This window comes from Coffea eugenioides, chromosome 7 (genome assembly GCF_003713205.1).
Source record: "Coffea eugenioides isolate CCC68of chromosome 7, Ceug_1.0, whole genome shotgun sequence".
NCBI classification, from domain to species: Eukaryota; Viridiplantae; Streptophyta; class Magnoliopsida; order Gentianales; family Rubiaceae; genus Coffea; species Coffea eugenioides.
This window is the reverse complement of record NC_040041.1, coordinates 33,717,662-33,734,663: the sequence shown is the minus strand read 5'-3', so window position 1 is coordinate 33,734,663 and position 17,002 is coordinate 33,717,662. Positions and strand designations below refer to the sequence as shown.

General features: G+C 34.7%; 1 protein-coding gene across 1 annotated transcript; it reads right to left on the bottom strand.

The window, feature by feature from the left end:
• Positions 1–10,653: 10,653 nt before the first annotated feature.
• On the bottom strand, positions 10,654–15,527 carry LOC113777271. The gene is made up of 4 exons (XM_027322307.1): positions 15,278–15,527; positions 12,093–12,577; positions 11,757–11,988; positions 10,654–11,640 (listed from the first exon to the last, which is right to left on the bottom strand). Exons 1-4 carry the CDS (start codon positions 15,525–15,527, stop codon positions 11,171–11,173), a joined length of 1,437 nt encoding a protein of 478 aa, XP_027178108.1. The 3' UTR covers positions 10,654–11,170.
• Between the last annotated feature and the right edge of the window lie 1,475 nt (positions 15,528–17,002).

Sequence of the window (17,002 nt, the reverse complement as noted above, 5' to 3'; positions counted from 1 at the left end):
AGAGATTTGGGATTTAATTTAGACACTTAAGGACGGGTATCATGAACAGAACAAGTATATCCAAATATACGTGGCTCAATGGGGAATAAAGATTGGGTTGGAAACAAATTGAATAGGGAATCTCACCAGCAAGCACAGAAGATGGCATGCAATTAATTAAAAAACAAGCTGTTGTAACCGCATCTGCCCAAAATTACTTAGGACTTTTATGTGGAGTAGGAGGGTTTTAGTAATGTCTAATAAGTGCCTATTTTTTCTTTTAGCAACAACATTTTGTGGTGGTGTGTCAGGACATGAAGATTGGTGAGAGATTCCATTTTCTGACATATATGAATTAAAAAATTTAGAAAAGTACTCTTTTGCATTATTACTTCGTGAAATATGGACAGACACATTGAATTGTGTTTTTATTTTAGTACAAAACGAACAAAAGATACTAAATAAATTTGAACAACTTCTCATTAAATATAACCAAATAACATGAGTAGTCATCAATAAAGGTGACAAAATATTTAAAATCAGACTTAAATACTATTGAATAAGGGTTCCATATATTAGTGTGTATTAATTCAAAAGGAGACGCAAGCCGTTTATTGACTCTAGGCAAGTAAGGCAAACAATGATGCTTGGCAAATTGGCATGACTCACAATCTAAATGGGATAAATTTTAAAAATTTGGAAACAACTTCTTGAAGGTGGGTAGAGATGGATGATCTAAACGACAGTGAACTTCAAGAGGATTCAAGGTGGATGAACATGCAACAAGTTTCGGTGCTTTCATTGAAGGGGTTTCAAGTGTATAAAGACCGCCAGACTCACGTTCTTTACCAATAATCTTCCTTGTCATAAGATCTTGAAAAACACAGTATTCAGGAAAGAATGAGACAGCACACTTGAGAGCTTTTGTAATTTTACTGATTGAGAGTAGATTGAAAAAAATTAGGTAAACATAAGACTGAAGATAAGGGGATAGATGACATAATAATTGTTACACCAGAACCCACAATTGAAGCACATGACCTATCAGTCAAAGTAACATTCAAATGATCTTTGTTAGGATTAAAAAAGGAGAGGATACCTTTATTACTGGTCATATGATCTGTTGCACCGTAATCGATGATTCATTTGTTAGAAGATAACACAAGGCATGTAGTAGGATTACCTGAGTGATCAATAGAAAGAGGATTGGTACTAGAAGATGGGTTAGTAGATTTTTGTGACGCCTGGAACTCAGTAAAACGGGAAAACTTATCAGCCGAGATGAGTATGGATTTGTTAGAAGGTACATAATTATTCTTCTGGGTTACAAACTTGCAAATGGGGATGCTGTTGAGGTCTACTATGAAGGTCCCAACCCATACGTATGGTATGGCTTAGTTTCTTTCAGTGATAACAGACTTGTTGATTTGAGTTGTATTGTTCATAACTAGCAGTCCCACTTTTACCACTGTTTCTACTATTATTTCCTTGACCAGTTTCACTTCGACCCACAAGGGCACTGTTAACATTACAAATAGACAAAGATCTCTCAGTTCTAAACACTCGTGTGAAAGTGTTATGGAGGGAAACAATCTCTGGGTTAGAGAGAATTTGTGTTCAAGCAGCATCAAACTCAATTGGTAATCCTGCAAGAAAACTTATTACAACCATTTGTTCCCGTTGAAATTGTTGAGTTTTTATATCGGTACTGAACGGAAGGAGAGAGGTCAATTCCTAATGTACTCGTTTAAAATCCATAAAATATTCTATAAGAGATTTTTGTTGTTTTTTCGGACGGTAAAATTTCTTGCAAACGTCATATATATGATTTAAATTACCTTTACCAGAATACAAGAAAGCCAAATCTCTGTTTTTAAACTCGGACCGGACCAGCCGGTTCGATCGATCGGACCGAGAACCCGTCAGTTGGCTGGTCCGAGTTAATCGTAAAAACGGGAAAATCAAAAACTCGGTCAAACCAGGTCAAAACTCAGGTTTGATCAGGTTTTGGCCCGGTTTGATCGGAAAAATGAACCCGATTTTTTTTTTTTACTTTTTTTTAAAGGTCAGAATATTTTTATTATGATGTTTTGATCCTTAAGTTGTTAAAAATTATTAACATACCTCAAATATTTCATACTTTATAAATGTTGTTTTAAAGTTTAGTATTATTTTTCAATTAAGTCCATAATTTTAATTCTAAACTTGTTAATGCTTATTAAATAATATAAATTGCTACTTGATTGCTCTAATTTATTTGTATTTTCTTATTAAATATATTTGAAACATCAAATATATATATGAATATACCTTTATTAATATTAACATATTATTAATATTTTACATATAATATTTTAATTTTTAAATAAATTTTATTTATGACGTCATCCGGTTCAACTCCTATCGAATTCGGTTGAACCCATTGACCCCTGACCCTTGAGCTCGACCGAGTCGATATCCGGTTTGGTTCTAAAAACATAGAGCCAAATAATTCATAAGACCTTTAACATACTCACAATAATTGATGAGACTGACTATCTCAGTATCAATAGAGTTTCGGATCTGCAAAAATAGTTTCGCATCTTCTCTTAGCCAAGCCTTCGTTTCTTCCCTATTAACGGGTGGGTTATCAATAAGATGATTATCTCTTTCGATGCTGCGCAGATATATCCGGATAGTTTTACTCCAATCTAAAAAATTTTTTCCACGCAATATGTGTTTAGTAATCTTTGATGTTGTAGGAATAATATCAGAAATTAATGTTTTCATCTCTTTACTATTACCTATCTTATCTGCCATTATAGTTCACACAAGAAAGAAGTAAAAGTGACTCAATAGGATCATGTCAAAAACAAACTGATAATCAAAGTCTAAAGCTCTGATACCATGAAAACTAAAAAAAAGGAGAGAAAACACACTTTTTCATTGTACTTTTAGACTATATAATGTACAAATATATACACAAGTGTGACCTGATTTAGATCAGAAAATCATGCTAATCTACATCAATCTATAATCTAATCAAATCTTCTAATATATATTACTAAAATCAAAGCAAATCAAATCAAATCTAATCCGTCCTAATATCTATATATAATATAAAATCAAATCATGATCAGATCACATATCTACAACATAGATAAAGACGGGCATTTGGTGGTGAAACATCCTATGCAATACAGACAACTAGCAATGACTTTCAGTTATTGGATTGTGCTCTTAGTTGGCAAAATTGGTCTTGTCCTTCAAATCAATAATCTTTTGGCTTACAAGTAGTACAAACTGAATGGTTGAGCCCGTCTTGTACTTAGCCAGTAGAAAACTTTTTTCGTATGTGCATTCTAGTGATAATTTTGCATGTTTGTCTTGTGTGTGCTGCAGCAATGAATTTATAGTGACTGAGAATCCAATAGAGTTCATTTACACTATAAATAAAGATAAATGCTTGTGTAAATCTGTTTAACTGAACTGATTAGAAAATGACCAGTTTCTCGTGAAACTTCATGGTGATGCTTCTTTTAAGGTCATGTATATTCACTTATTATGTGGCCTTTTGATCAGTCTATTTCCTTTTGTCTGTCTAGGCTTAAATACAGCATAGCGTGGTTGCAGACAAGGGGCTTAAGAAACCCCTGTTTACAGCTTCACGCTTGAAAAAGGGGGAAGTGCTCTATTTGGAAACCCATAGCCGCAGATAATGGTGGTTGGTGGTATTTAACAAATGTTTTCTTCATGCTTCTGGTTTAAGTCAATGTATTTTACTAGTTCCATGTCATGATGCAACCTTTTGAGAAAAATCAATTCTTCATTTTTTATAGAATATATAGACAGGAGAAAGGTGGTGCTAATCAAACTATTTGAGATTTGTTGGTATTTTTTAGAAGATTCACGTGTCATATTATGCTCAGTTTTATTGTGAGCATTCTTGGTGAAATTATTTTTCAGTATCCGTTTTGACAAATAGGAAAGTAAAGTTTCTACTGGGGGCCTTTTTTTTTTTTTTTGGTTTTTTAAGGACAACGATAATCGAGCTATACACATCATTTTTTGTTATGATGAGTTTTGTTTTAGCATTTTCTGATTAGCCTGGATCAAAATTTTCTGAGTTATTTGTTTGTTGGCTAGAGGCGTTGAGAGGGGAAAAGAATGTTTAAATCTTTTTCTTTTCCTTTTATTTTACATAAAAGCAAGCTGTTAGCATTTTTATTTATCTTGATGCATGGGATTGTCTTCTTTCTTCTTTCTTCTTTCAAGATGCAACCTGATAATTGCTATTTCCTCCCTGGCAGCTTGCTGTTCATTTACTCTTTTAACTTGTGTAAATATAGGTTTGAGCTTTGCTTTGCTGGAGAGAAGATGTTCAAGGCTACCTCAGTGTGTCAGGCCCATGGAGCAGAAACTGAAAAATCTTTGACTCATGACTTGCATGCTTCAAATGATGAAAAAGGTTTGGTGGATGGTGAAAGTGTTGTTATAGATGCATTTCGATGGTCTCGTTGTAAGAATATCCTTCACGAAACAAAGATGATATCAATTGGGATCCCACTGCCCCTTGAACATGTGGAGGTATTGAGATGTTAATACATCTTTGTAGGGTCGTTCTGCTGCATCCATTATGAGATTGACCTTTTTTAGGATACACTGAAAGTAGATCAGCCACCTTTTGGGGTTCTTGTCTTCTCTTTCCTTGTATTATGAGTTAATCTGTGAATATTTAGTTTGACATGAAGAGTTCACGACTAAAAGCATAATGCAATTTCTGTAATCACAAGTTTTGGTTTCTAAGGATTGTTGTAGTTTTCTAAAATTATTAAGCTTTTAGTTTTTTTCGAAAAACTTGTAAATGGTATCCCTTGCAAGTTTAATGGACAAACCAATGAAAGAGAGTAACAAACAACTGTACATGAATGTGTAAACAAAATGAAATGACTTGGGACTCTTAACCTGGTAGTGTTGTCTAGGAAAAACTAGCACAATGTCTCTGTTACAGAAGGTCCATTTTTCTGAACTTCTGTTGTGTTCATGAAATTATTTGACAGGTATTGGCAGACAATCTAGAGTGGGAGGATATCAATTGGACGTCTACTGGTGTTGTGATTGCTGGGAAAGAATACCATCTTGCCCGGGCACGGTTTATGTCTCCTAATTAGCTGTGGTAGAGTCAAATTATCATGAACTTTTCGTCATGTAATAGACTTCAGAGTTTATAGACTGATGGTGGATGCTCCAAACCAATGCTATACAATGAACTTTAGACTATTTTGGAGATTGCTGTTATTAGCTTGTAGTTGTTTTTAATATTCCTCCTATATAACCAGAATTTCTTCAAAAAATGCTCGTGGACCACACGGGCTTATAGTTGCAAAGAAGCTGATTTATTTGGGGTATGTAGTGAAGTAACTTGTGAAGATTATTACTCCCTCCGTCCCACTTTGATAGTCCTGATTTTTTTTTCACACAGTTTAAGAAAAAGTAGTTAATTTTGTTGGAACAATCAATTTAGGTAGCTATTTTCCTAAAATACCCTCACATTAATTAGAGTACAACTTTATGGGAACTTGAATTGATAGTATAAAAAGAATCAACTCTCATTAAATGGGGTAGGTTTATAGTAACAACAACTTACATTGAATAAGGGTATTTTAGGAAAATTAAAATACAATTACATTCTTCAATTGGAAAGTGGACTACAATTTGGGACAAACGAAAAAGGAAAACAGGACTATCAAAGTGGGACGGATGGAGTACTAGATATTTGTGATAGGAACTTAGAAATTATTTTCGACTGGGTTGTGTTGATTTTTCTGTGAACTTGCATTATGTTTAGGCTTGAAAAAGTTCAAGAAATTTGCCACAGGATATTCAGGAAATTTAGCTTGTACCAAGTCTGTGAAAATGTGTGCTACACTGGGTCGATATGGTTGAAGTGCAATTATTATAAATGGGGTAGGTTTATAGTAACAACAACTTACATTGAATAAGGGTATTTTAGGAAAATTAAAATACAACTACATTCTTCAATTGGAAAGTGGACTACAATTTGGGACAAACGAAAAAGGAAAACAGGACTATCAAAGTGGGACGGAGGGAGTACTAGATATTTGTGATAGGAACTTAGAAATTATTTTCGACTGGGTTGTGTTGATTTTTCTGTGAACTTGCATTATGTTTAGGCTTGAAAAAGTTCAAGAAATTTGCCACAGGATATTCAGGAAATTTAGCTTGTACCAAGTCTGTGAAAATGTGTGCTACACTGGGTCGATATGGTTGAAGTGCAATTATTATAAATGGGGTAGGTTTATAGTAACAACAACTTACATTGAATAAGGGTATTTTAGGAAAATTAAAATACAACTACATTCTTCAATTGGAAAGTGGACTACAATTTGGGACAAACGAAAAAGGAAAACAGGACTATCAAAGTGGGACGGAGGGAGTACTAGATATTTGTGATAGGAACTTAGAAATTATTTTCGACTGGGTTGTGTTGATTTTTCTGTGAACTTGCATTATGTTTAGGCTTGAAAAAGTTCAAGAAATTTGCCACAGGATATTCAGGAAATTTAGCTTGTACCAAGTCTGTGAAAATGTGTGCTACACTGGGTCGATATGGTTGAAGTGCAATTATTATAAATGGGGTAGGTTTATAGTAACAACAACTTACATTGAATAAGGGTATTTTAGGAAAATTAAAATACAACTACATTCTTCAATTGGAAAGTGGACTACAATTTGGGACAAACGAAAAAGGAAAACAGGACTATCAAAGTGGGACGGAGGGAGTACTAGATATTTGTGATAGGAACTTAGAAATTATTTTCGACTGGGTTGTGTTGATTTTTCTGTGAACTTGCATTATGTTTAGGCTTGAAAAAGTTCAAGAAATTTGCCACAGGATATTCAGGAAATTTAGCTTGTACCAAGTCTGTGAAAATGTGTGCTACACTGGGTCGATATGGTTGAAGTGCAATTATTATAAGTAGGCATCAGGGTTTGTTGAAACATCAATTTATGCGCCAACCCTGAATTGGTTTTAGGGAATGGGGAACTTGAAGGACTTGCGGTAGCTTTTGAACATGATTCCTTAAATGAGGCACCAGTGTCATAACAGAAAAGCAATGCCATAAATGAACATGTAAGTACGAAAATTCTAAAGAATGATAAGAGTGGTTTGAATCAATTCAGTGGTAAAGCTGTTCGGACAAAGTATATGAATGATACGAAGACAAACACTGAAGTCAACGTAGCTTTGCACGGACTGTGCGCCGGAGCTGTTGTCTTGTGCTATTCAGTTGTTATTAATAATGTTTTAATAGGCAAAGGCGTTGGGCGGCATTTAATATCCGTTCTAATAGGGTGAAAGCTCCGAGGCATGAGGCGTAAGCTCCGTGAATTTTTATTTTTTAAATATATATATAAATATGATATATACATATATATTATAAAAAATTCATTTGAAGATATAAATAAATATAATAAAATTAGAAAATTTGTACAAATAAAGAATTATTATTGTATGACTCTAACTAATACTTTAAGAAACATACATACTAATATTAGTTGCACAAAAAAGCAGAATAATTAACATTACAAAAAGTTCAACCTCTCAAACAAACTAGTCACAATTTAAAAGTCAGCACATTATCAAGCACTTAAATTACTAACACATAAATTCAAGTAGATACAAACTTCAAAGGTTAATTGTTTCAATAAACACACTTAACTAATATCAAAAATAAAATACCAAATTAGCAACCATATTGCTTATAATACATAACAAGGAATAGCACCAATAATTAGAAATAAACTGACAAATAAAATGATACTATTCATCAAAGTTACTATCATCCATGTCATCATCTTCATCTAGTGTATATACACTAAATAATTTTTTTCTAATAGTTAATGGTGGTTCCGGTATTTCCATCCCATCACAGGATCTAATCTACAGGTAACAATATCTTTTCCTTTACCTTTCTTGTCTAACCATATATTGTATTTCAAATAAATTCATATCAAATTCACCCCAATGTCTCAATATAAAAGATAGTATATTAGTAGTAAAGCTGAATATGAAAAAGTTAAAAACTTAAGTGATGAAGTTAAATCTTTTTCTCCTAAGACAATTTGTGGGGCGTACGCTTTTAACACCCCACTTCAGAAGGGTGCCCAAATGCCTAAGACGTATACCTCGCAACACTTTTGCCTTATGCGATCACCCAGGAGCAGTATTTGAATGCCTTGTCCTCAGGGCTCGCTCTGCGAACGCTTTTTAAAACATTGGTTGTTATATATGTTTATAACTATATTATAATCTTGTATTGAATATATGCAAATATTTTATGCACATCACTTTTTTACTAGTATAATAATATAATACAATTACACACCAAATAATGTAATAAATACAGTAACGGGATCAAATCATACATAATCACAACACCACCAGCCCAGATCCCGTTTTGCACACAACACCACCGGGCCCAAATCCCGTTTGCACAAGCACATGGTATGTGAAAACTGTCGATACAAAGTAACAGGTATGGACGTGAGTGGGTTCATGAAAACCATATTGATTGGATGATAAAGACATGATTGAAAGAAAAGTAAATGTCAGTCACATTGTTAATCCGATGACTAGGCTAGAATTCGAGAATTAAAATGAAGCTTAGTAGTTCATTCAATTAATGAAGCCAATTAATATGTAGAATTAATTGCACAATGGATTGGAGGAAAAGATTTGGTACCAGCAAATTTCCCTGGGTATAGCCGGGGTTATTTGCAAGAATAGAAAGACTAAAGATGAGCTACATGGGAGAATTTAACAGTGGACAGGGCTGGAGGAAGCTGGAAGGCTTATTTTTCAATAAAATAAGAGAGACAGTGACGTGAGCGAGATTTTTTTTCTCTTACAAATTCGCTACATAATTAATATATAGGGTGGAGCTAAATCCACACTCCTTTAGTCTAAATCCACACCCTTTACATTAAAATGTCTATAAAACTCATACTATTTATCAGGATTTCATAAGAACTTCTTCAATACCAAAAACTAACCTTTTTGTGGTGGAAAAAGATGGAGCCAATCAAGTTCATTTTTTCTCCCACTTTACTGAATCCTTTTATCGTCCCCTCTTCGTACCTTCCAATACTGCAGACTTATAGTAGCTACTATCATCATCAACTAAAATGTACCATAGCATAGCAAAAATATTATTGATAATAAAAAAACAAAAATTTCAGGATCAAAATTGAAGAGTGATACTTGATTTTCAAATATCAATTGGTAATAAAAAAAATGATGATCATGACAATGATTTCATATTCACTTAGAACTAGAAGTTCGAAATTCTCCAACTGATGATAATGGTTACTGCTATTGTTCGTGAATATCATAAGGTAAGGAATAGGGATGATGAAAGGATGCAATTGAATAGGGGGAAAAATAAACTTAATTCGTGCCATCTTTTCATACCACAAAAGGTTAGTTTTGATATTGAAAATGTTCCTATGAAATCCTGATAAATAGTATGGGTGTAAAAGGTGTGGATTTAGCCCCATCCTTACATATATTAGTGTTAATGATAATGCTTGTAAGGAAATAATTGTGTGTTAATTGGCTATTTAATGCCTTGGATGGTCGATGTTGTAACAGAAGTAATATAATTTTGTTTATTAACTATTGTATTAGGATTCCAGAACTGGTTAATAAAAAAAAGAAAATGGTTACAGTGATTGGTTAGAAGTAGAGTTATGAAAATGGTTGACTTAGACCTGTTTGAATGGGTATAATTCAATTAACAGATACGTACCAATTTAACTAGTGATTAAAATGGGCAAATCATAAATGGATATAGTTTTAAATGGGTGTGCATCAACTAATTCTATTTATGCCCCACTTAAAATTTTACTTACTTTCTCTCCCCCGCATAATGGTTAACATAAAAAAACAATATATCATTGTAATAATAATAAAAAGGTTGAAATACCAAGTCTTCAATCCGAAACCATTAGTCCTCTTGATCCTCCAAAATGCAGTCCATAATTTGTTAGCTACCCAAATCCATGTTGAGATTTAGGAACAAAAACTTCCTTTATGCGCCTTAGCACCGGGTTAGTCTCTTGTCTGACACTCGCGCGGCCATGAAGAAGCTAAAAACGTTATAAACACCCAACCTGCATATGCCCAGAGACTACCTGAAATTAGCCTGAGTTCCTTGCCACCAATCCAGATTTGGCAAACTTTAAATTGGCTTACACCGACCAATTTTTTGTTGGTATCTCATGGAACAAAAGGGTTATCCCAAAAAAAAAAAGTGCTTTGTTTGGTTGATGGCTTTTTCATCTTATCTAATGATTGTATAAGTATCTTGGTTGACCATCTTTTTTTCTCTCAAAAACACAATTATCAACTAAATGCAATACAACTTGTTAAAAACAACTAATAGAAAACATTTTCAGATGCTCTGCGTTTTTAACCTCCTCGGACAGTAATGTCACATAGTAAATAGTAACAGTTGTGGCTCCATGTTACGTAGGGGTTGAACCCCAGGTCACCTCATCCTGACATCTCCCAAAGAAATTCAAATTAAAAGGGAAAAACACAGAAGGAAAGGTTGATTACCTAACAGGTAACCTCTTGTACTTCATTTCGCACCTGATCACACAAAACCATGAAGTCAACATTGGATGGGTTGCTCATTCTATAATTGTAGTTTCACAAAAAGGTTTCCTATGAGGCAACTGGAGCTCCAGATAATCTGGGAAAATAAGTTTAAATTCATACAGAAAACATCAAGTGCAATTAGACATCCTGCTACAGCAACAAAGACAATTTTAGGATCCAGGGGGAGAGTTTCACTGGACTTCTATTCAATCTGGCCTGTACAAAAGAACCAAGCAAAACAAGAGGGGGTTAATTATCTCCTAGGCTAGTCCATTGAAATATCCACATAAGCACATCAAAATAGTGCCCCATTGGCTCCTAGATACGTTACTCACATCATAGTAGCAGCTACAGAGAAGGCAGAGTTACCACCCGTCCTTTCCCATTGAACAGAACTGTTAACCTAATAAAGCAGGGTTTAGAAGCTAGTCCAAGTGCAAAGTATAGCATTCGGCTGTCCAGGTGCCCCAAAAAAGGAAGGCAAGACAACAGGCCTTGGCACAAAATGACATCCTAAAACATGAGTTACCATTCCTCCCAATCATTGTAAAAATCATTCCACATTGCTGTGGTAATTGAGTCTCTTAAAGAGGCTGCCATCTGATCTTGTATCTGGAAAGCCAACTGTGGATCTGGTTGATCATCAAAATCACGCAGCTCTTCAACTCTTGCACCAACACTCTCAAATAACCAGTCATTCTTTTCCTCACGCCGGATGTGATTGTGTAAAACACAGGCAGCTATGACAATATCCCTTTGGGTGTGGAAACCATATTGGGGAGCAAGTTTAAGGATTGGAAATCGTTCTTTTAGCACATTAAAGGACTTCCACATAGCATTGCTTAAAGATGAGTGGCGATGATTAAACAATTCCTTTGCATTTCTTGGTAATTGGTGAGCACCTCTATATTCGTGAAGGTGATAGCGGACGCCTTCAAATGGAGCAATAAAGCCCTCCATATTCAAATAGCCAGTATCAACAAGATAGTATTTTCCTGTCACATCAAATTTTGTACAACAAAGTCAAGACCATATGGAATTTATGACAAATAAGAAATAACAAAGATAAACAAAAGATTCAGCAGGGTACAGTTGCTACGTCAAAGACAACCTTCCGGAATTTGAGGAAAGTTTTGATCCGGATCATCAAGAACAGCTTTCAATATACGTGAATCCGCAACAGAGCCTTCCCAACCAGGATAGATGAATATAAACTGAAGATCCAAAGTACATGCTGCCAAAACATTCTGTGTCAACACCCCCTTTTTATTGCGAAATCGTGATTGATCTTTAGCCGGTACATGGGCAGGTATATGCATGGCATCAATAACCCCAATGCAATCCTAAACAGGAGAGAAGTGCAATAAGTAATAAATGATTAACTCGTGCAATAAGTAATAAATGATTAACTGTACAAAAAGTGGAAATATGGGTTTTGAAGATAAACCTTGAAGTATGGGTAGAATCTATTACTTCTGAGGATCTCTGGAGGGGTAGTGAGAGGAGGTGGTTCAAGAAATTCACGCGATAGCGACCTAATTGCCTTCAAAACATTATTGAAATGCCTGCTTATGGTTTCCCCAGAATGCTGGAAGCGTTCTTGTATAACTCTATTGCGCTCATTGTGACCCACAATGTTTAAAAAAATTGCAAACTGCTCTTCTATCATGACACCAGCCGTGTCACGCAGCATGCCTCTCTGTCGAAAAATACCACATAACTTGTGAAAAACATGTTTGTCCATCCGAAACATTTCCCGACATAAATCATCCTGACCATTGAGTACTTCAGCCATAAAACTAGATTTTGTGGGTGACAAACTACGACAAGGCTGAGTGGTTATACTATTATAATAGTAGTAACCAGCAGCTGCTGCAACTAGTTCCATTTCATCCAATTCAATGTCAAGGTCATCCATGCCAGTTGTCAAGTCTGTAGACAACAAATCATAAAACACATATAATACCACACAATGTGCTTAATCACTAACGCTGTCAACAATGATGTGAATCCAAATAAATAGCCATATATTGCAAACAAGCACAAGTGGCAATGAAACAACTGAAGCTAAAAGTAATTGCATTATATTTGTCAAAAGAACAATAGAGTCAAACCAGCTACAATGTTAGCAAATTCGTGAATCTCTAAGAATTGTACAAAATAAGATTCACGTTGAGAATCCAAAAAAAGGAAAATAACCCGCAAATTATTCACGCTACTGAACTACAGGAAGCACTAAACTTCCCCTGCAACCATGCAAATCTTCTTTCACTTTTGAGAGATATGAAAGTTTCTCGGGCATTGGGATTCTCAAACAAATCCAGAGCAAAAAAATAGACACGTTGATCAAGGCCTTGCATCTCATCCAGAACTTTTATACACTTGCTTATGGCGAAGCGCTCCTCATTCCGCATAATTGCAGCTGCCCTCATCTTTGAAGCAGCTGCTATTTCCAGCATAGCATCAACTATAGCATCACCAGTAGCCTTACGGCTTCTCTTGCGACGACCTGAACCAGGTGTTGCAGACGGACGCTTACTGTGTCCATCTAACATATTCAAGTCCTCTCCAGAGCCAGATGAAGCATCCTCATCCCCAAAAGTAGGATTACCAGACATAGTTGCAGTCTTACACTCTTAGACCTTAGAACATATCAACTGCTGACGAATTTCTGATTTTAACTGTTTCAGTTCAAAATAGCAAATCATGTTCACAAACACTTCAGTTCTCTGTAAAACCCAATAATTCAATCTAGCACGTTCTCTGCCAAAAGAGAAACTTAACAAAAGAAGAAGAAAGCAGAACCTTAGTACTGTCTGTGTGACAGAGAGAGAGAGAGGGCAAAAAAAAATGGCACAATTGGCCTTGTTTCAGCATCTAGATTGATTAAATGGTATGCCAAACTACTGGCAGATAAATTACTATTACTTGCAGACATAGAAGTGTACTATGAAACTAATACTGGTGATCTGAGATGGTACAAGCAAATTTCAAAAGAACAGACCAGTCTTCTTTTCTGTTTACCGAGAGCAGAATTAGCACTACTTATCTTTCTTTTTTTTTTTCTAAAGCAAGAGAATCAGGCATTATCAAAATTCTGGTAGTTAAATCTTCCTAATTAAATGACATACAGAGGACAGACCAAAGCATAAAACAAAGGCATCTGTTCCTATTTCAAAGTCACAAGGGATCAATCACATTCTATCCTTCAGCCAATCGTATAGTCTAAATAAGACTTCAAGGACTTATGAGTTTAGAGAAAAGATAAACAGAAGAAAGAGGAAAGGCAGGTCGAGACATAAACTGTCCAAAAACAAATCCAGACTACATAAATATGAAAATATTGCATGCAATAACAAGGTTTACACATACAAAGTTTTTAGTCAATTTGGTTCGAGTGCATCTATACTGGTAGTTCTTTTTATCACTAGTGGCCTCTGTAACTCAACATACTATAAGTTTTTCTACACGTCAAAATGCCAAAAGCATAATATGACAGGCAGAGCAACAAAGGACAAAGGTATATTAGTTCTTCATCCAGCTTCAGAATCTACGGAGTAAGTCTTGACTTGTATAAGGCAAAAGAATATTGCCTATTCCAAACAGCAGTGCTTGTTAAAATAATTTCAGAGGCCAAAAGTATCCGTCAGAAGAGCTGTTAACCTGATTGACACTGACAACAGCTGCAGGCACTTACAATGGCAAAGCAAATCATCTACAATATCTAATAGGATGAAAGATATGAAGCAACAGTTCTGCAGAATTTCTATATCCGCCAATAGGTTGTACCATTTTTGCAGCAGACAATGGAAAAAGACATTTGGGCAGTTATAACTGATTGTAGGCTATTACTCAAATTTCTGAAACTTCGAAACAAATAATGAGATGAACGCTGCAATTGTCAATTGATGCTTGGAGCATAGTTATATTTCCACAAAACCGTCCCATTTCGCAAACAGTTATGGTATATGAATCAGACAACCTGATTCTTAATTCCTAATATAAAAAAAGCAATCTCTACTGCTACAACAATTCTAGAAAATCTTCAATTGATTACCCTTAAAACCATTTGTTCAACTTTTCTCAAATAACACCAGTCCTACTCTTTATCCATTTATTTTTTTTTTCCAAAATTTTTTCCTTGGCAACAACATATCAGACATTGTGATCTGTTACCCTCAGAAAAAAATGATGGGCTAACAGGGCTATAATACGCAAATTAAAAGACATACAACCTAACATTCTATCCCTACCAAAATTATTTCCTCCATTCATAGAACAAATCTTTCAATCAACTTGGTTTTTCAAAGGCAACTACTTTGCTTACCAGGGCTATATAAAAAAATTATTACTACTTTGCCTGATTCTCTTAATCCAGTGCAAATATAAGTTTTTTTTCCCCACTTTCTCTTCACTACCGTTGTTTCTAATATCAATCGAAACCAGGGGGAAAGAAATACAAATAGCAATAGGAAATTCGTTGTTAACATAATGATTTTTTTTTCTCTTTTGGTTTCTTGTACTAGGCGGGGAATCTCATTTCGCAGCCATTACAAACAGGCCATATTATTAAATGATAAAAAAAGGGAGGGAGGGGGAGGAGATTGAGGAAGGAGAGATTGAAGGGTTTACCTGGGCGGGCAAAGGGGGAATGGGGAAGAGAAGCGGAGAGCGAGATGAGTTCTGGGAGGCTGGTGATGACGTCACTGGAGAAGCAAGCAGGGAACGAGGACTGAGGACGGTACCCTGAAAGGACGAGAGTGACAGAGCGGAATTGATGTGTTAGGGTTCTTGCTTTTGATTCTTCTTGTCTTCTAACACTCCTCAAAAACCCTTCCCATTCTCTTTCTTTGCTCTTTTTTCGGGTTTTCCTTTTTGCCATTTTTCCACGGTTTTTTTTTTTTTTTTTTTTTTTAATATTTGAGCTGAACACTGAAGAGTCCCCTTGCACAAAGATTGACAAACGATAGAATTAAATAAAAGAATTTTTAAATGAAGGGGTGGACCATCTTTTATTTTATTTTATTTTATAGAATTATTCAAATAACAAAACTCCCTGATGATGTAGGCCCCGTTTGGCAAGTGAGTTTTTTGGATATTTGTTTAAAACTTTACTGTAACTTACTGTAGAAATTATAGAAAAAATTTTTAAAGTATGCAAATTTTTGGATATTTTGAAATATATAGTTTAAAATTTTTTAAAGTTACTATAGTTAAAGTTGTTAAAATACTTGTAGCAGATAAACTTGACCAAAAACTTGCTTGCCAAACACTGTCGTAGTTTAACTTATCGGCTCCCATGTTTTGTAAATTTTTGGAAATGGGAATGGATATACTCGCAATGAATATTTGCAACTAAACTATCGCAATTGTTCCACATAAATAAAAAAGGTCAATACCAAAAACTCCCATGTGATATTGAGAATGTCAACTTACTTCATTGTACTTTTGAAACATTCAATTTAGCTTCTTCTTCTGGTTTTGTAAGTTCTTGAAATGATGATGGCTTTACGAATCTTCAATAATCTTTGTTATGGCATTCCATTAACAGTTGCAAAGTTTGTATTGATATTTCAAATTCCTAATTCTGCAATCCCCTAAGTAGGCTGAAAATGATATTCCAAAAGATGTGTGAAACATGTTTTGTATGTTTTCCTTTTATACAACTACAAAATAGGTATTCTAATTGGCTAGCGATACTGTCATAGCAATTTTTATTTAAATACCAATATTACCCTCAGTTAGTCAACCTCATATATTCCCGTTGATTTTGTTGGGGTTCATTGTTCACTCATTACTCTTTTTTTCCCCTTTCTTATTAATGCAGCAACCAGTTTTTCTTCTCTCTCATTCCCACCGTACGATCTCTCTGCATCTTTTCCTATTTTACAATTTCTTTTCAGTCTCTTGAGACCTTTGCAGTATGTAGTTCAAGACTTGCATATATTCTTCTCCGCATCGCTTTTGCTATTTCTCCATCAATATCAGTAATTTTTTTCCTGCTTTTTTCTTTTCATTTTTGGTTTTATTCCATTATGTTTTCTATCAAATAATCTTTGCTTATAGTTTTTTTTGGAGCGATCATAAATTTTGATTAAATTTAGGATGGAATTTTGTTGCAATTATAATGAGATTCAAAGTTCTCATCTTTTGAGTAATTTTTTGTTGCAATTATAGCATTATTGTACATTTTTTATTTTGTTCTATTTATTTATTTTTTGTTAATTCATTCTAGTAGTATCATATTATAGATTCTATATAAAGTCTTTTTCAGGTTTTGTTTTACCATGAATTTGGGTTTAATCATAAATCATGAGTTAGACTTGTGACTTGTTGCTTACATAGGAGTAAATCATG